Here is a 19,643-nt window from a genome sequence, read left to right as displayed (position 1 = left end):
CAAATGGTGAGAGCATGGATATACCTCAGGATGTTGGTCTGGTCTGACTTCTCCAGAACCTTCACCACCAAGAGGTTCACAGAGCGGATCACCTGTTGTCCTTCCTCTAGATCTTCAATCCTAGAGTCCAGCATTAAGGTGATGAGGCCATGCATCAGGTCTTTCAGGACTCCAGTGGAGGCCTCCCGGGCAAGGCTTTCTATCTGAAACAGCTATCCAATCATACTTGTGTTAGGTATGAAAGCCAATATATAAAACAAAGAAGATAAATGTGGGTGGCACATTCTAGTAAACAGTTACACTGTATTAAAAAAAAATGCAGAGTATTAGGGGGAAAAAAACCATCAGACTTCCTCAAATCTCCAGAAATAGCCAAAACTAATCGGAGTGCTTCTTCCTTCCTGTTGTGAAAGTACTTTCTGTGTGAGTAGTTATCTGTGACAATGCAACCAGGGGTCCTACCATGCCTAATGAAGACACTGGCAGGAAGCAGAAATCTAGGTAGTATGTAAGCATTCTGTTTTGTGTTCTAACAATAAGGCACCCAACATCTAATGAAAGTAGTCCGCAGTCTGCAAGTAAAACTCTGTAAGTGATGTAGGATTCAACGGAACATCTACGCAGATTCAGGTTCTAGAACCCAGGTAGGATGAGACTGAAAAGAAGCTCATGTTCTGTAGAGGTGGCCTTACCGAAATCATGTTGCCAATGATACAGCTATAAAGCTTGATGATCTCATCTTTCTCCAATTTCTCATCTGCCATATGTGTGTTGTAGATGAGTCTTAGCTGCATGAACGTGGCTATCAGAAACTGATCAATATGTCCAGACATAGCTTCAGCTTTGTCTTCCTGTCTCAGGACCTCATCGATCTGGTAACAAAAACCCCAAGATATGTTAACTAAAATTAAAAACAAAAACAACAAAACAACCCCCAAGATACAGTCTCCAAGCTTCATACTTAGAAGTAGCAGGAAAATGTTATGTCTATAATATTTCTCAGCAAAGTACTTATAATAATATCTAACCTAGAAAAAAAATCCAGTCACTTTACACATAAATAACTAGTCCTTAGGGATTCAAACACTCAGCAGATACTAACTGAGCAAGATACTGTTAGGTAAATTAGTCACAGATCCTATTGTAAAAGGTTCACTATCTAGAAGATTAGGGAATATAATCCCTATGTTTAAATGTCTCATCTATTAAAGTGAATACCCATCATCTCATTTGACCATTCAACAGCTCTGGAGAATCAGTAAGGTAAGTTAGTAAGATCTCCATTTACTACATGAGAAAAGCAAGGCTCAGAAAGATCAGACTACTTAGTCCAAACTCAAAACTCAAGTTTTCCCACATCCTGATTCTGGTGTTCTTTTTGGTTTGGTACATTGGTTGTCACTAACAGTAAAATGCACTACTGTGGGTAAAACACGTATTTCCCATTCACTACTGTAAAAATACCTTATTTTTATGATTACGTAAATACCACCCAGAGACAAATATGTCAATCTTCAATGACCGCCCCCTCCCCCATCTTTTTTAAGAGAGCATAAGAATGGGGGGGGGGGGGGAGGGAGGGAGGGTGGGAGAGAGAGAGAGAGAGAGAGAGAGAGAGAGAGAGAGAGAGAGAGGCATACACACACTGTGAGAGAATCTCAAACAGGCTCCACACTTGGCACAGAGCCCAACTCAGGGCTCTGTCCCAAGACCCTGGAATCATGAGCTGAAATCAAGAGTCGGACACTCAACCGACTGACACGCCCAGGCACCCCTAATGACCCTACTTTCCGGCAGGGTTGTCCTATTGTGCAACCCCAGGGAGCACCATTTGGACAGACTGCAGTGGGAGTGGTGCCTGCTGGTGTTGTGGAAGCCAGGAGTCCTACTTTCATTTGCATCTTTATGCGTGTCATACCTCATTGGCACATACAATTTTATATAACTGGGGCTGTTTAACAACGTTGTGTCAACAAAGACACCATAAAAAATACTTTTTTTCCCCCCAGGGGGAAGCTTACCCTTTTTCTAATGTAATTAACATTAACAACCTGGTCCACATCCTTTCACATTCACAGAGTCATATACAACCACATGTGCATGCACAAATGGGGTCAAGGTTTAGGTTGTTTATTTTAAAGAGGATTATAGTTCATACACTTCTCTGCATCTAGCTTTTCTAGCACAACAGAAAATTATGAAATTCCCCAAAGGCCATAGGAATAGCTCTATTTTTAAAGACTGCATTAACAGTCCACATATGCATGTGCCAAAGTTTACTCAATTGTTCCCTTACTAACTTTCAATGTGTTTCCGGTTTGGTTATTTTGTTTACTATAAATAAGGTTTCAATAAACATCTTTGTACATGTATCCTAATATACTTGTGTTTTTATTTCTAAAAGAATGATACATTTCAAATGATGGCATAATACATATTACTGTGTGGTTTTCTTTAAAAAGGCACATTGGGGCGCCTGGGTGGCATGCAACGTCCATCCGACTCTTGGTTTCAGCTCAGGTCATGATCCCAGGGTCATGGGATCAAGCTGAGTTGGGCTCTGTGCTGAGAGTGGAGCTTGCTTGGGATTCTCATTTTCTCTCTCTCTCCTTCTGCCCCTCTCCCCTGTTCACACGCAAACTCATCCTTTCTCTCTCTCAAATTAAAAATAAAGGCACTAACATTGCATTTGCATTTCTACATTTAATGCACAAGTACTGTTTTTCCACAAGCTCTACTGGCTGTATGTTATTACGCTTTTTAATTTTTGCCACTCTGATGGCAAAACATGCTATCTTATTGTTACTTTAGGCTCCATGCCCAGTGTGGAGCCCAAAGGAGGGCTTGAACTGATGACCCTGAGATTAAGATCTGAGCTGAGATCAACAGTCAGACACTTAACAAACTGAGCCACCCAGGGGTCCCTTATTGTTACTTTAATTTGCATTTTGTGGCAAAGGAGGGCCTGGACCTCTTTTCACATATTTACTGGCCGTTTGGATATCTTGTGTGATTTGCCTATTCACATCCTTCAGTCATTTTTCTATTGGGTTCTCCTTTTCTCAAGAGTTAATAAAAGCTCTATTTAGTGTAGCTATTAATCCTTTATTGGTCATCTGGGCTGCAAATATATTCCACAATATGTACGCAATATACTACTTGTTTACTGATAGTATATGGTAGATTTCTGCAGATTAAAATCTTAAAATTTTATATGTTCGAATGTGTCTTTTCTTATTCTTAGGTTTCCTTCCTTGTTTTTTAATGTTTCCCCCAAATCCCCTGGTTCTTTTAAATATTTAGGGGGGGGTGATGAATTGTTTAAAATTTTCACAGGGTTACTTTTTTTTTTTTTATCTCTTCCACATCTATGGTTGGTTCCTTCCTCATTCCTGATACATATTTTTGTTCTCTAGTCAGTCTATTAAGGAATTTGTTTTGTTTTACAAGAAACAAATAAAGAGTTGTTATTTTAAAAATCCATCTTAGGGGCGCTTGGCTGGCTCAGTCAGATGAGCGTGTGATTGTTGGGTCTTGGGGTTGTGAGTTCGAGTCCCATGTTGGGTATAGACATTATGAATAAACAAACTTTGAAAAAATAAACATCCATCTCATGAACTATAGCTTTATTATCTCCTTTCAAATATTTTTTATTTTTTATTTTTCTAACTTCTGGTAAGTACTAAGTTACTTCATTTTAGCTTTTTTCTAATAGCAAATGCATTTCAGGCAATATATTTTTCATTTTTTTTCTTTTTACTTTTTGTGTGTGTGGATATCCAATTGTCCCCGTATAATTTATTGAAAAGACTTTCCTTTCCTTACTGTTGAACACTTCAGTGACACATTAGTTATAAATTTATTGCGCCTATATGCATGTATTTATTTGTGGGTTTTTTAATTCTGTTCCATTGAGTCTAGTTCATTATTTTTATGTCAATATCACATTGTCTTAATTACTATAGCTATATTATACTTAAAATTTTTTTTTTTAATTTACATCCAAGTTAGTTAGCATATAATGCAACAATGATTTTAGGAGTAGATTCTTTAATGCCCCTTACCTGTTTAGCCCATCCACCCTCCCACAACCTCTCCAATAACCCTTTGTTTGTTCTCCATATTTAAGAGTCTCTTATGTTTTGTCCCCCTCGCTGTTTTTATATTTGCTTCCCTTCCCTTGTGTTCATCTGTTCTGTATCTTAAATTCCTCATATGAGTGAAAGTCATATCTGTCTTTCTCTAATTTCACTTAGCATAACACCCTCCAGTTCCATCCACGTGGTTGCAAATGACAAGATTTCATTCTTTTTGATTGCTGAGTAATACTCCATTGTATATATATATACCACATCTTTATCCATTCATCCATAGATGGACATGTGGGCCTTTTCCATACTTTGGCTATTGTTGATAGTGCTGCTATGAACTTTGGGGTGCATGTGCCCCTTTGAAACAGCATACCTGTATCCCTTGGATAAATACCTAGTAGTGCAATTGTTGGGTTGTAGGGTAGTTCTATTTTTAATTTTCTGAGGAACCTCCATACTGTTTTCCAGAGTGGCTGCACCAGTTTGCATTCCCACCAGTGGTGCAACAGAGATCCTCTTTCTCCGCATCCTTGCCAACATCTGTCCTTGCCTGAGTTGTTAATGTTAGCCATTCTGACAGGTGTGAGGTGGTATCTCATTATGGTTCTGATTTGTATTTTCCTGATGATGAGTGATGTTGAGCATTCTTTCATGTGTTGGTTGGCTATCTGGATGTCTTCTTTGGAGAAATGTCTATTCATGTTTTTTGCCCATTTCTTCACTGGATTATTTGTTTTTTGGGTGTTGAGTTAGATAAGTTCTTTATAGATTTTGGATACTAACCCTTTATCTGATAGGTTGTTTGCAAATATCTTCTCTCATTCTTGTCGGTTGCATTTTAGTTTTGCTGATTGTTTCCTTTGGTGTGCAGACGATTTTTATTTTGAGGAGATCCCAATAGTTCATTTTTGCTTTTGTTTCCCTTGCCTCTGGAGATGTGTTGAGTAAGAAGTTATTGAGGCCAAGATCAAAGAGGTTTTTGCCTGCTTTCTCCTCGAGGACTTTGATGGCTTCCTGTCTTACATTTAGGTCTTTCATCCATTTTGAGTTTCTTTTTGTGTATGATGTAAGAAAGTGGTCCAGGTTCATTTTTCTGCATGTCGCTGTCCAGTCTTCCCAGTACCACTTGCTGAAGAGACCATCTTTATTCCATTGGATATTCTTTCCTGCTTTGTCAAAGATTAGTTGGACATACGTTTGTGGGTCCATTTCTGGGTTCTCTATTCTGTTCCATTGATCTGAGTGTCTGTTTTTGTGCCAGCAATATATTTTTCTGAGTTCAGTAGTTTCACTACAGGTTTAGAGGGAAATGCTTTCCTACTATTCACTATTAAGAGTTTTTTGGTTTTTTAATCAAAGGGTTAGTCAGGAGGGTGTTTCATACTTTTTCCAAGTGGCCATTATTTTTTGTGATATTATTTATTAAAAAGTCTGTTGGGTTACCAATGAAGAATTTGGTGAGTATATCTTTTACTACAACAGTTGTTAAGATATAAAAAAATATAGATATTTTCAGAGACTGTAAAATTCTATGTACACATATATTAAGTCCGGTTTACTGTTTACTATTTTATTAAGGTTTAACAACGTTAATATAATACAATATACAAATCCTAACAGTACATCTTAATGAAATTCTATGCATATGCATCTGTATATCTGCCATGAGAACAAGCTATAGGACATTGGTCGCACCCAAAGCCCTCTTCCTGCCCCTCCAAGCTGGTAAGCTGGTATCCTGCCTTTCACCAGGGGTTACTACTATTCTATCTGGCTTTTCCTTTTTTTAAAAAAAAACATTCTGACCTCTAACTGGTTAAGAATTGTTTCATTCCCATGTCCTTATCTTTCATCTACTACATCTGTCCCAATTCTCTCAACCTATAACTTGTCTTTTTATTTATTTATTTTTTTTAAAGTAGGCTCTACACCCAACATGGGGCTTGAACTCACAACCCTGAGATCAAGAGTCGTGTGCTCTACTGACTGAGCCAGCCAGGTGCCCTGCTTGGTTTTTCATTTTGTTATAAACAGAGTATCTTGTGATAAACAGATGTTTTCAGAAATGTTAAAGTAGTAAAAGATTTCTATTTTTTCCTTTATGTTTTTTTGTGTCTAGTTTAAAAAGAAATCCTTACATAATGTGAAGTAAAAAATGTTCTCCTATTAAGTTTTCCTTCTCACATCTAGGTCTTTAATCCATCTGAAATATACTTTGGCGTAGGAAATAGCAATCTAATTATACTGCTGTTCCCGTGGAAGATAACCAGTCCTAGCACCATTTACTGATTAATCCAGCTTTTACCAAGGGATTTTTAATGTCTTTTCTGTTCCTTTTTTTTGGGGTGGGGGAGGAGAGAAGTAGGGGGAGAGAGGGAGGAAGGGGGGGGAGAGAGAGAGAGAGAGAGAGAGAGGGAGAGGGAGAGGGAGAGGGAGAGGGAGAGGGAGAGGGAGAGGGAGAGGGAGAGGGAGAGAGAGAGAGAGAGAGAGAGAGAGAGAGAGAGAGAATGAGCACAACCAGGGGATGGGCAGATGGAGAGAGGGACAGAGGATCTGAAGCAGGCTCACCACTGAAAGCAGAAAGCCTGATGTGGGTCCTGAACCCACGAACCGTGAGATCATGGCCTGAGCTGAAATCGGAGGTTTAACCAACTGAGCAACCTAGGTGCCCCCAATACTGCACAATCTTAATTACAGTGGCTCTGTAGTTACTGTTGATGTATAGTGATAAAGGACCTCTGCACTGTGTTATAATTTTAAAAAACTTTCTTGGGGTGCCTGGGTGGCTCAGTCAGTTGAGCATCCAAGTCTTGATTTCAGCTCAGATCATGATCCCAGAGTTGTGGGATGAACCCTGCAATGAATTCCACACTTAGTGTGGAGCCTGTTTACGATTCTCTCTCTCTCTCTGCCCCCCTCCCCTGGTTATGTGCATGTGCTCTCTCAAAAAAATTTAAAAAAGATACATAGATTTAAAATTTTTTTAAATTAAAAAACTGTCTTAAAAAACTGACTGCTGGGGTGCCTGGGTGGCTCAGTCAGTTAAGCAACTGACTCGGGCTTGGTCATGATCTCGTTCGTGGTTTGTAGGTTTGAGCCCTGCGTGGGTTTCTGTGCTGACAGCTCAGGGCCTGGAGCCTGCTTCAGATTCTGTGTCTCCCTATCTGACTCTCCCCCACTCACGCTCTCTCTCTCAAAAATAAATAAAACTTCAAAAAAAAAATAAATTTCAGCATCAATTTCGTAACTGTAGAACTGTTGAGATTTTGATTAGAATGGCTTTCACTGTATAGGTAAATTTGAGGCAAATTGGCATCTTGATAACCCCAAACCTTGTGAACATATTATATTTCCATTTATTTGGAAATTCTCTAATGTCATTCAATTTCCTCTATAAAGGTTTTACATATAAAATGCTTGATTTATTCCTATGTAAATGTTTTTGTTACTGACGGTTTTCTTTTTTTTAATATTCTCATAAATCTTTATTTATTTATATTTTAAAATGTTTTTATTTCTCTGAGACAGAGAGAGACAGAGAGACACAGAGAGAGAGAGAGAGAGAGAGAGAGAGAGAGAGAGAACACAAGAGGGGGAGGGGCAGAGAGCGAGCGGGAGACACAGAATCCGAGGTTGAGCTGTCAGCACGGAACCTGACATAGGGCTTGGACTGAGGAACCGCAAGACTGTGACCTGAGCCAAAGTCAGACACGTAACCAACTGAGCCACCCAGGCACCCCTGTTAATTTTCTTATAATAAAAATATATAAAATTTACCATTTTAACTATCTCTTAAAAATAATGTTATTAAGTTTATTTATTTATTTAGAGAGAGCATGAGCAGGGGAGGAGCAGAGAGAGAGAGAGAATCCCAAGCAGGCTGTGCACTATAGCCTGACTCAAGGCTCAAATACATGAACTATGAGATCATGATCTGAGCCAAAATCACAAACCGGATGCTTAACTGAGCCACCAAGGTGCCCATTTTAACCATTTAAGCATATAATCCAATGGCATTAAGTACCTTCACAATGTTATATAACCATCACCACTATCTATTTCTAGAACTTTGCTATCATTCTAATCGGACTCCATACCCATTAAATAATAACTCCAAATTCTGCCGCCCTTCCCTAGCCCTGGTAACCTCTATTCTACTTTCTCTGTGTGTTTGCCTATCCTAGGTACCTCATATACGTGTAATCACACAATATTTGTCCCTTTGTGTCTGACTTATTGTATTTAGCATAAGATTTCCAAGGTTCATCCATGTTATAGCATACATCAGAATTTCATTCATCTTTATGGCTGAAAAATATTCCATGGTATGTATATACCACATTTTGTTGATCCATTCACATGCTGATGGACTCTTAAGTTGTTTTCCACCTTTTGTCTGCTGTGAAGAATGCTGCTATAATAAACACTGGTGCACAACTATCTGTGTGGGTCCCTGCTTTCAGGTAGTGGGAATATTGGATCTTATTGTAATTCTTGTTTAACTTTTTGAAGAACCACCAGACTGTGTTTTCCATAAATGGTTGTACCATTTTATGTCCTTACCAGTAATGCACACAGGTTCCAGTTTCTCCACATCCTTGCCAATACTATTGACCATTTTTTTAAAAAAAATTTTTAATGTTTTTATTCAAGAGCGAGTGAGCGAGAGCAGGGGAAGGGCAGAGACAGAGAGAGAGAGAGAGAGAGAGAGAGAGAGAGAGAGAGAGAGATCCAAAGCAGGCTCCAGGCTCTGAGCTGTCAGCACAGAGTCGGAGGAAGGGCCCAAACTAGTGAACTGCAAGATCATGACTTGAGTCGAAGTCAGTTGCTTAACCAACTGAGCCACCCAGGTGCCCTATTTCCCATTTTTAGAAAAAAAAGAAAATCCTACTGGGGTATGAAGTGGTATCTCAGTGTGGTTTTGATCTGCATTTCCTTAATGTCTAAAAGATGCCAAACATCTTTTCACATGCTTACTGGCCATTTGTGTATCTTCTTTGGAGAAATGTTGATTAAGTCCTTTGCCCATTTTTGAATTTTCTTTCTGTTTGTGTGGTTGAATTGTGGGAATTCTTTATGTGTTCTGGATATTAATCTCTTTTCAGATATATAATTTGCAAATATTTTCTCTCATTCTGTGGGGTGTCTTTTTACTCTCTTGATAGTGATCTTTGTTTGATGCATAAAACTTTTAAATTTTGATAAAGTTCAATTTTATTATTTTTTCTTCTGTTGCCATTGCTTTTGGTGTCATATCCAAAAAATCACTGCCAAGTCTAATATCATGAAGATTTCCCCCTATGTTTTATTTGTTTTGTTTGGGATACCATTAGGTTATTATAAAAGAGAGACATAGAAATTATTTACTTGATGGAAGATTTCACTTCACTAGAATGGGCAGCTTCACATGATGCCATTTCAATAATGATTTATTTTAGTCTACATACTTCCTGAGAATATCACCAGAAATAATCCTTGTCATCCAGAACTACTTTGGTGCCTCCATATTCTGGAAGAATTTTATCTCCAACTTGCACGCTAACTAGTTGAATCTCTCTCCTCTTTTCTCTAGAGCCCCATCCATACACTTTTCCTTGAGATTTTTCTGGAAGCAAAATGCCTCTTTTGGTTACAGTTTTGGCTATACTCCTTTCAACTAAAACTTGGTCAAAGAGGGGAAGAAACTTTCTAAACGCCTGTCCTGACATGACTGGCTGCTGCAGTTCGTACTTTGCTTTTGAGCTGCCACCACCACAAGGAGAACCCTCCCTCCACCTCCCGCCCTGCCCCCGCCATGTTTTCTTCTAAGAGTTTTAGAGCTTTAGCTATTACATGTATGTCTTTGGTCCATTTTGAGTTAATTTCTGTATATAGTATGAGTCCAACGTCATTCTTTTGCATGTGGATATCCATTTCTCCCAGCATCATTTGTTGAAAAGACTATCCTTTCCCCACTGAATGGTCTTGTCACTGCTGTCATTTAATTTGGTTTCAGGACTACTCAATTTTAAAATTCTAAAACTTTTTTTTTTTTTTTTTTTTTTGCTGGAGAGAATATATGTAATAAATAATCCTCATTAAGTACTCTTTCCACATACCCCCTCCCCCCTAACCCCATGGTCATCTAGTCCCCTCCAGCAGTTTCAAGTTTCCCTGTACTAGGAAATTCCCATTCTGGTTATTTTGTTTTATTCCTTTTCCCAATTACTGAGTCCCTTACGGTGTGGTTTGTTATCATTCTTTATCTAGTCAGGATTCACTCTTGGGTCTTTTTGGAAATCCTCAACTATGGCAATCTGAGCAGGGGAGACATAGCAGTTTCTGCCCTTCTAAGTCTGTGGTATGCCAGCTGGCAATCTATCAGTCATATGGCACAGCACCAAGAGTGGGCATTTCTGCTCTTCTGTCTCTGAAGGTACAAAAGCTAGAGACTTCCAGCCTCAGACAGTGAATTCAGGCTTTTGGTTCGGCAACTTATAGTGCCTTGGGGGGCCAGGGAGAACACCAGGTCCTCCTATTAATAACACTCATACGGACCACCACTGCCCTTTCTTTAGGGGATATGCTGATCTCCACAAAAAGAGTCTTCCCAGGAATTTTGGTGTCTCAATCTTTTTCCCTGGGCTCTGCACTACTGAACCTCAGGTTTTCCTGAAGGCCTGTATGTGGAAAAGTCTTGTACTTATACAACACAGAGCTTGACATTTATACATACTTCAGACACCACCTACCTGACCTAGCAGCTACTCTGCTCAGAAAAGGCAGATGGGTTTGGATTGAAAGGGATGGAGAAAGGCAAGAGGGATGCATGCATTCGAGTCATTGTTTTCCAAAATCCCCTCCAATACCAAAACCGTTAACAGGACACTCTTTGTAGAACAATAGCAAAAACCTTGTGCTAAGACTTCCAATTCCACCATTTCCAATCATCTGTCTTCATGGAGATGTCTAATGAGACAACACTCAAAATCGAAGTTAGGACGGATGTTACTACCATCTAATCTTCAGGCTCCATTTTCTCCAACTGCCCCGATCACGTTCTTCATAGCTAAAGGCCAGTTCAGAATCATTCACTGTATTTAGTCATGTCTCTTAGTCTCTCTTCAGTGTAGACCAATCCTCAGTCTTTCCTTGACTTTCTTGACCTTGACATTTGTAAAATATCCCTTGGTTTGCATTTATTTGAGATTTCCTCATGATTAGATGACATTAGGAATGTGAACAAAGTGATGCTGAATTCTCACTGGATCCTATGAGGTGGCACATGATTTTATCTTCCAGGGTGGTGTGTGCTACGCTTCTGTACTGTCAAATTCTCAAAGTATTTTTTATTTTTTGGCTACTTCTTATGTGTTTGTCCTTTGTATTTTGTGGAGAGGTACTATGAAACTGCAAATATCCCATTTCTCTTCAAATTTTTTATTTCTATTATTTTTTGAATTTAATAAATTTCCTGAATTTTATTCAGTGTATTAGGTTATACCTCATTACCACCACTATTTACTTTGATGCTCAAACTGTCCCCTTCAAACATAAGGCATCTGTTCCCGTTGGCCCCTGGGTCCTTCTGACATGTCCCTATCATTCTTTGAGCCTATCCTTCCTGTCTGGTACAATACGATGTTCCAGTATTACCCTGTACTTTTTCTAATTCAGCCCTAGAATCTGCTCCTTCTCCAAGGAGCTCTCATTCCCTTTTAGTGGAAAATTGTATTCAGAAGATAAGATTTGAGAGTGCTTACTGCTGTTGGGGTATTGCTGTTCTCAGGTCCTCTCAACTAGGACATGTATATATATATATATATTATATACACATATAACACACATTTATACCACATATATACATACATATACACTGACACTGATATTAATTTCTACATCTCTATAATGAAAACCATGAGTTCACACTGACACATCTAATTCCAACACCACAGTTTATTCTATTTCGCTTTCCTTTCATATTTGTAGTGCTTTTCTGACAGTAAGAAATTTGGGTTCTATTTTCCTTATATTTCTTTGACCAACCTTTTTGCATATAACCAATCTCCCATCTCTGCCACCAGTTCTTCCCTATGCAGATGCCTACTCCAGCTCTGACTCCCAGTTCTGAGCCACCTGTGTACTGGCCTGCCCCCTCCAACACACGTGGATATCCTTACCCTGCCTCAGATCCCACTATCATGCCAGACTGACTGCCTGCGTGGACATCCTCTTCATCCCATGTAGGCTCTGACTCCTGACTCTACATCACCTCTCCCGTATGACACCATCCTCACAGTGCTTGGGCTCTGAGACCCTCGCTCTGGGCCACTGTGGCTCCCCACCCCCACCACCTTGCCACAAGGTAGATGCCTACCTTGCTCTACCAACTTATTGGCTTTAGGACTAGATCGTTAGGGAAGGGAAGCAGAAGAAGAGACTGATTTTTTAGAAAATATATAGCTTCTTTGCTTAAAATTCTCTAATGGTTTCCCATCACATTTAAAATAAAATCCAAACTTACCCTGGGGCTTTTAAAGGTCTACATGATACAATTTCTGTCCACCTCTCAAATCTCATTCTGTACCATTCTCCCCCTTGCCCACTCTGCTCCAAGCACAGGGGCCTTGCATTAATTCCTTGAATATTCCAAACTCATTCCTCTCCTACAGCCTTTGTAATCTCTCTTCCCTCTGCCTGCATCCCTGACCACCAATCTAAGTAACTATTCAGCTCCTCTCTCTGATCACCCCATTGGAGTTATATTTACACAGTAGTTGCTATTATCTGATATTTTCTTGTTTACTTATTTCTCTCTGTCCACTAAAACCTAAGTAAATTCCATGAGATTTGGTTCCTACTTACTGCTGTTATTTCCAGCCTCTGGCGAATGAATGCAAGTGTAAAATAAAAAGCAAGGCTCTATGACAGCCATATTCTGGGAGGTCAGTGATGACAATGAGGGGTCCCTGTGCACGTTTTCATCAGAGCAGTGCTGAACGCTGCCTGCCTCCGTCAAATCTGCGACCAGAATGCAGCCACCACTCGTACAGCCTCTGCTGATGATGGAATTACCGTCGTGTGTAATACCCCCATTACCTGTGTCAGAGCTTGGATGCTCGTGTTGATGTCACCACTGGCTACTTGGGAGATAATGAAATTGATTGTGGATGCTGTATTACTGTGCATGTCATCAAAGTGTGGAGAAACAGCCCGGATTCTAGAGAGCAGAGCAAAGGGAAAAAATTCAATCTTTGTTAGGAGACATCTCAATGAGTTGGGATTATGCAATTCTCTGCTACCTCCAGGTCTTAGGAAAGAACTGCTCCCAGCCATACAGTGATCAGTTCTAAAACATTCTAATTGTACAGAGAGCTCTTTTCACATATGCACTCTTTTGATCATGCACTGCTCACCACTGAAATGAAAGAGATTCACTTACTTGGGTTCAGGAATAAGGACGGGTTCAAAAATGTCATCCAGTTTGTGCTGAACAAGCTCTGGCATTTCACATCGAACTGTACCATTGTCATTCTCAATCTCATCTAGATCCAGCTGGAATTCTCGGCGAACCATCTGGGCTGCCTCAGGATGCCCACTCATGCTTCGGGCTTGGCTAAGGGAAGCAAAAGGAGGTTCCTGAACTAAAAGAAACTTCTGAAACAAAGGACAAGAGTAGCACTGCCAGTTGCCCCAAAGCTTCAAGACAGATGTTCAACTTCTGGTTTCAGCCCCCCTGAATTATTTGAGTCCTTGAGTCTAAGGCAAATGCCTTCAATGGGCCGCAATTTATGTTCATGAATATCCTCAGAGCTGGTGGTTTTAACCTGTATTTGTAGCAGCTTCCAAATTATAAGTATTCTCTCCAGTTCACTAAAGCCGACAAACCTTGTGTTGCTATTCCAGAGGGGGCAGAAAATAATTCATAAAATATACTTATACTGACTCAAAGGTCTCTACTTGGTCACAAATTTAAGAAAAATCTAGACTGGCTGGTTCTTTTCTGATAAATTATCCAGTGTTAAGTTCTTCTAATCATAAGCACTCATCCATGCAGTGTTCAGTACATTTTAAACTTTGAGGTACAGTCATCTCTTTTTAGGGATATTCACTCTTGATAGGTCAGGGCCAGCATTACATCTAAGCAATAGGTATTTAAAGTTTTCAAATTCAAATTGGTTAAAATTAGACGAACGATACAGCCCAAAATAGAGCTGTCTTTCTTAGATGGTAGTATTTTGAGTCCCTAAGCCAATTCTGGGTTGCATGCAATTTACTCAGCCTTATCTGAAGAACAGAATCCTGAATATGACCAAGTATAACACAAGGAAGAAGGTGAACCAATAATTTAGCCACATGACATTGAGTGGCCACTTCTGCTAGCCAGTGGACTTCTGGGGAAGGCTTGACACATGGGATACTTATGGACACCCCTAACCTGTTAAGAGTTATAAACTCTAAATCAATTGCCCTCCAGAGGGGATGAATCCAAGTCAGAAGTTAGAAAGATATAAGAGCCCTGCTAATGAGAAATTAGCAGGCAGTACTTACATCCTATAAGTGCGATACATAATTCTGTCCACGGAAAAGCAGTGAAAGAAGGCACAAGACTATTTAGAAGTGGTTTTGAGACAAAGACAAAGACAATGAAGACTGAAGGATTAAACATTTGGCTACAAGACATTTACCCAGACACTCTGTCATGCATGATAATGGCTACAAGAACTCAAGATTATGTTACAGGATAAGCTCTTAGCACACAAGGCAAAGTCCACTGAGACGTTCTTAGACAATTATCTCCATCTACATACTTGAGTTTGGAGGACATGTCCTCAGCTGGTCCCTTGCGCAGCATGTTGGCATTGGAGTTTATGCTCTGTGTGCGCTGAGGTCTCTCTTCCACCTGTTTTATTGGTGCAGCAGAAGGCCTCTTTGCTGACCGCTTAATCCTCTCCTCGAGCATGCTCATATCCTTTTCAGAAAGCTATAAGAAGAAGCCAATTTATTACCACATACTCTACTAGAATATGAGGAGAATTAAAAACCTGATTGGAACACTCAAAAGAGTCAATATCCATTCACATATTGAAGCAAACAGAACCTGCCATGTTAGGGTAAATTCATTTTCAAAATACTAGCTACATTTTAAATCAACTATTGTTAAAACCTGCTATCATAAGAGAATACATGAAAGAAGGAAAGGATACAAAAAGAAAGGCCAGTAATAACTCTAAATGAAAAAATCAAAGATTAAATGATGCTTCCTCATGTTTGCTGTGTCACCACTATGTGAACTACAGGTAAGAAGCTTCACCTGTGACCATCTATAAAATTCCCATCTGCTTTATCTCCTTTGCCGACCTGTAGTGAGGATTTAATTAGATTAGTACAGCTAAAAATACATAAACACAGTGTAAATACTAGGAAGTAACTGGAATGAAGGACTGAGGTACAAGCACAAGCAAATGGCTCAAAGGCAGTAAGGAATCTGAAACAGCACCTGACGTGTCTGCAGAATGTGGCTTATGGCTGTGGGACTCTTTTGATGTGACAGGTACCAGATTCTACATCATACACGAGTACTTGTTCACTACAAAGTAAATGCACTGAAAATTACAGAGCAGATTTCTAGACAGACTATAAATCCCAGACTAGTTCTGGATTTCCTGATTCAAAACTAGCTCTCGGGGCGCCTGGGTGGCTCAGTCAGTTAAGTGTCCGACTCTTAATTTTGGTTCAAGTCATGATCTCATGTTCCGTGAGATTGAGCCCCACATCGGGTTCTGTGCTGACAGAGTGGAGCCCGCTTGGGATTCTCTCCTCTCACTCTCTCTGTTCTTCCACTGCTCCTGCTCTCCCTCTCTTAAAAAAAAAAAAAAAAAAAAAAAAAAAAAAAGCTTTCATTTTCTAAAGCAAACTGTATGAGTAGAAGGCTCAGAAAAGAAAATCTGATTTCCTGTAAGGCACATATAAATGTACTGTAACAGTCAGAGACACCCTCAAGGGTTTATCTGGACTCTAAGACACATTGATGGGTTTAGTTTAATAAAAAGTGGTAACAACTTAGCTAGAGTTGAGATGGCATGAAAGCTGAACACCTAAGTGATTCTGCAATTCACAACATGTTAAAAATGTCCACAAAAAGTCACTCACAGTTCCAATCAGTTTGAACACCTGATCCCCGTGTACATTGTACACGGTGACGATGGTATTGAGGGCAGCATTGCGCACAGCGTTGTCACGGTCTCCGATGTGAATTGCTATCTCCTTTAAGGCTTTCCCTGGGGTTGGTTGGCAAACATTCATGCCATAGGACTCGACCAGACACCCCAGTTCTTCCAGGCACTCTGATGGGGGAGGAAGATTAGACTGATGAGACCCAACACACATTTGTCATAGAGACTTATCTTCGCTAGATAAAATTTCCTTGGCATACATAAAAGACTAAAATCTTATACTGGTTCTACCTAGAATTTTTCCTTGTTTATTGCCTTCTGATAAAACACACAATAATGATGTTACAGCAAGTGCTCCTGGAAGAAAGGGATGCCTGTGAGTCAGATGGCCCCTGTGCACTTGATTTTGTCACCAGGGTGGTAACTGAGTGGTGCCCGTGTCACCGGACACTGTGGCACCACCAGTGTGCAACTCATCATTCTCACAGTCCAAATCAGAAGATTGGAATCAATCACTCAGACACTGAAGAATTGTCCTTGTTCATCTACAAACTCTTTCTTTTAGAGATCACTGCTGCATAGACTCATGCTTCTATTTAAATTGTTGCTTCACCTGCTCTTTGCTTAGAGTTTTTGGATTTGGTTCCTTCCATGATGAAGGGGAACATCTTGCTGGCTGGGTAGACAAGGCACATCCGGTTCAGGATGGCACGGACATCTTTACGAATGACATCCTTTGGTTCTCCAACCTAGTCGACAAGGAAAATAACGACTGAGGCATTTCCTGAGTAGCAAAGGGTCCTCCCATGAGTCACTACCTTTTGGAAGAATAGGGGCACAGGAGTAAGTGGTAGAAGGTATCTTCACAGAATGAATGAAAAAGGGCGAGGGCATAAAGGATAGGAACTGAGGTCAGCCGGGAACTTGGGCAGTCTTCCAGAGTGAGAACAACGCATTACCTTGAGGATGAGATAAGGGATGAAGGAAGATGCTTCGTTCTCAGTCAGATGATATTCCTCCTCACTTAGCAGTGTGAAGAGCAATTTTAAATATTCTAGGGCTTTCATTAGGACGCTTGTATTGGTGTCAAAAAACCGCAGGGTAAGCCACTTTAAGATGAGATCCAGGCAACCAATTACACCCTCTTTTTCACTCTCCAAGTGCTTAAAACAAAAGACAAATAAGACTGTATAAAAATGTAAGTTCTATTAGGTAAGTCCTTTATAAATTTTACTAGAGTCCAAGAAGAAAATAATAGCTTTTTGAGCTATTTAGGACCTAAAATTATAGACATTTATTCTATCAAACAATAAAACAGCTCTAAAAACAGAGAACATGTTGTATTCTAGTTCCCTCTCAAGTCATGTGAATTTCTGGGTATTCACAAGGCTCAGTATTTTCACGGGTCTGAGATAATCATATTTATCTCTTGCAAACCTACATCAACCATGACAGCAAGGGCTTTGTTATGATGCTGAAAGTCTGAGTGAAACATCTCATCTTGTAGCCACTTAGCCACGCAGCTAGACATCTGAGTCTTTAGTTGCTCAATGTATTCATCCCGTGGAGTAGTAAAATTCCACTTCAGCACCTGAAAAAAAAAACAACAGTGAAAAGGGATTGTAAGATGTTCAACTGAAATGAGGCAGAGAAGAACTCCATTTAAAAGCAGCTGCAGAAATCAATTAAATAAGATATTTTAAAATTCAACAAGATTAATTTGTAATTAAATATGAGCGCAAAATGTATTCTTGAGCTGTCATACTTCTGGAAGCTTAACTCTTAAAATCTAGGAATAGAATAACATTCAGCAGTTCTCACTACAAAGACCAATGCTCTATTATTGTATAACATGGTAGACACTGTTGGTACAATTTCAATAAGGGGAAAATTTGAAATAGCTATCAAAATTTAAAAAATACACACCATTCTAGGAGGAGTTTAATAAAGATATATTCACACATATGCACAAATGCCTACATTCAAAGATGCTTATGACAGTGTAGTTTATAACACTGAAAGACTAGAAGCAACCTAAATGTTTACATTGTAGGTTGGGGATAAAGAAAGGTACATACATATGATGTACCAATAAAAAGAATGAATGCATATAAACACGCAGATATGAATAGCCTTTAAGATATTTCGAACATCATTAAAAGAAAAGAATAAAACACAGAACAAAGAATATGGCATGTTCCCCTGTGCATAAAAGGCAGGCCATATATTTATACATATATGATCGTATTGTATGAAATATTGACACTTCTGGAGTAACACACAAGAGCACTGGTAATAATGTCCTTCCTATGGAGGAGGACTAGAAGGGGTGACATGCTTCTCACACTACTCTCTGCATATTTCATATTGTTTGAATTAAGAAAAAACAACAACATGTATATATTGTAACAAAAAAAATTTAACTGCCTAATACTAAAATAAATCAAAAGAGAAATGACCGAACTAAGCAGATACAGTCACCAAATCTGGCTTTTATGATATCAGGCACAAGAAGGATTAAACGAGTGGCCTATTACCTATGTGTAGTTGACAAAAATCAATGAATACTTCCCATTCTTCAATTATAAAAATTAAAACAACTTTTATTTCTTTCCATTTGGAGGAAGAATAGGCAGTAGCTCCATTCCATAGTTCCTTTGGTAGGAACTAATGCTCCCATAGAGCCGTCTTAGAGAAATAAGCCATAATTTATAAGCAAAAGATTTAGTTCATTGTTACATAGTTCACAATGAAATGAATTCCAGACAGCAAAGCTATTCTTGATTACAAAGCAAAACAAAAAAGCAAAAACCTACTGAGGATTCTTACCCCTTTCTTACCTTTAATCCTTTTTCATCTTTCATTCTTTGCTCCTTTCCATTTGGAACAACAATGAAGATAGGACCAGATTTGTCTTCATCTTCCTTTAAGCTGGTTTTGCTGGGCACTTTCTTTCCTTGTGCACTCTACAGCCAAGGTTCAGGGAATACTGGTTAGGAATGTGATGGTGCTGCCCAGTAAGAGCGCACTATAAAAACCATACACTCTCCACATTGTATTCTCCATGACAGAAACAGATAAGTCACAGAATTGTGCACGTTATGTTTTTGTACAGGTTTTTCAGAAATGTTTCTAATAGCATTCTCAGGTAACTGTTGGTTAGTCCTTAGACTGGCACGCAACATAGCTGGAAAAACTCTATTACCTGTCATTGGTTTGGGTCACAGCCTTTGTTTATTGGACAGTTCTTTCTTGAAATCTTCAACACCATTTATGGTTTTCCATATTAATGACTTCCATATTAATGACATTTTGAATGACATTCACACACTTCACATCATTTAGTTGAGAAAGCTTTTCTGTTTCTCTGAATATAAAATATATCTCTAGGGGCACC

At 39.3% G+C, this 19,643-nt stretch overlaps 1 protein-coding gene, 1 non-coding gene and 1 pseudogene across 4 annotated transcripts in view; all 3 read right to left on the bottom strand.

Annotated features, from left to right (window-relative positions):
• CKAP5 (cytoskeleton associated protein 5) overlaps positions 1-19,643 on the bottom strand; it is a 112,487-nt gene that overhangs the window by 6,796 nt on the left and 86,048 nt on the right. For all 3 annotated transcript variants that reach the window (XM_078433422.2, XM_078433424.2, XM_078433423.2), the window contains exons 28-37: positions 19,087-19,212; positions 17,688-17,837; positions 17,206-17,409; positions 16,860-16,995; positions 16,224-16,417; positions 14,882-15,054; positions 13,513-13,686; positions 13,170-13,290; positions 693-872; positions 25-212 (exon numbers count right to left, since the gene is read on the bottom strand). In XM_078433422.2, the coding sequence (XP_078289548.1) occupies positions 25-212; positions 693-872; positions 13,170-13,290; positions 13,513-13,686; positions 14,882-15,054; positions 16,224-16,417; positions 16,860-16,995; positions 17,206-17,409; positions 17,688-17,837; positions 19,087-19,212 (1,646 nt within the window). The remainder of the gene's footprint in view (positions 1-24; positions 213-692; positions 873-13,169; positions 13,291-13,512; positions 13,687-14,881; positions 15,055-16,223; positions 16,418-16,859; positions 16,996-17,205; positions 17,410-17,687; positions 17,838-19,086; positions 19,213-19,643) is intronic.
• LOC132661715 (10 kDa heat shock protein, mitochondrial pseudogene) lies at positions 7,941-9,838 on the bottom strand (annotated as a pseudogene).
• On the bottom strand, positions 16,622-16,733 carry LOC132662658 (small nucleolar RNA SNORD67). The gene has a single exon (XR_009602673.1). It is a non-coding gene; the product is annotated as a small nucleolar RNA SNORD67 (small nucleolar RNA).

This window comes from Panthera onca, chromosome D1 (assembly GCF_046562875.1).
Source record: "Panthera onca isolate mPanOnc1 chromosome D1, mPanOnc1 haplotype 2, whole genome shotgun sequence".
Lineage (NCBI taxonomy): Eukaryota > Metazoa > Chordata > Mammalia > Carnivora > Felidae > Panthera > Panthera onca.
Note: the sequence above shows the minus strand (reverse complement) of the source record. Positions and strands in the feature narration are given on the sequence as shown.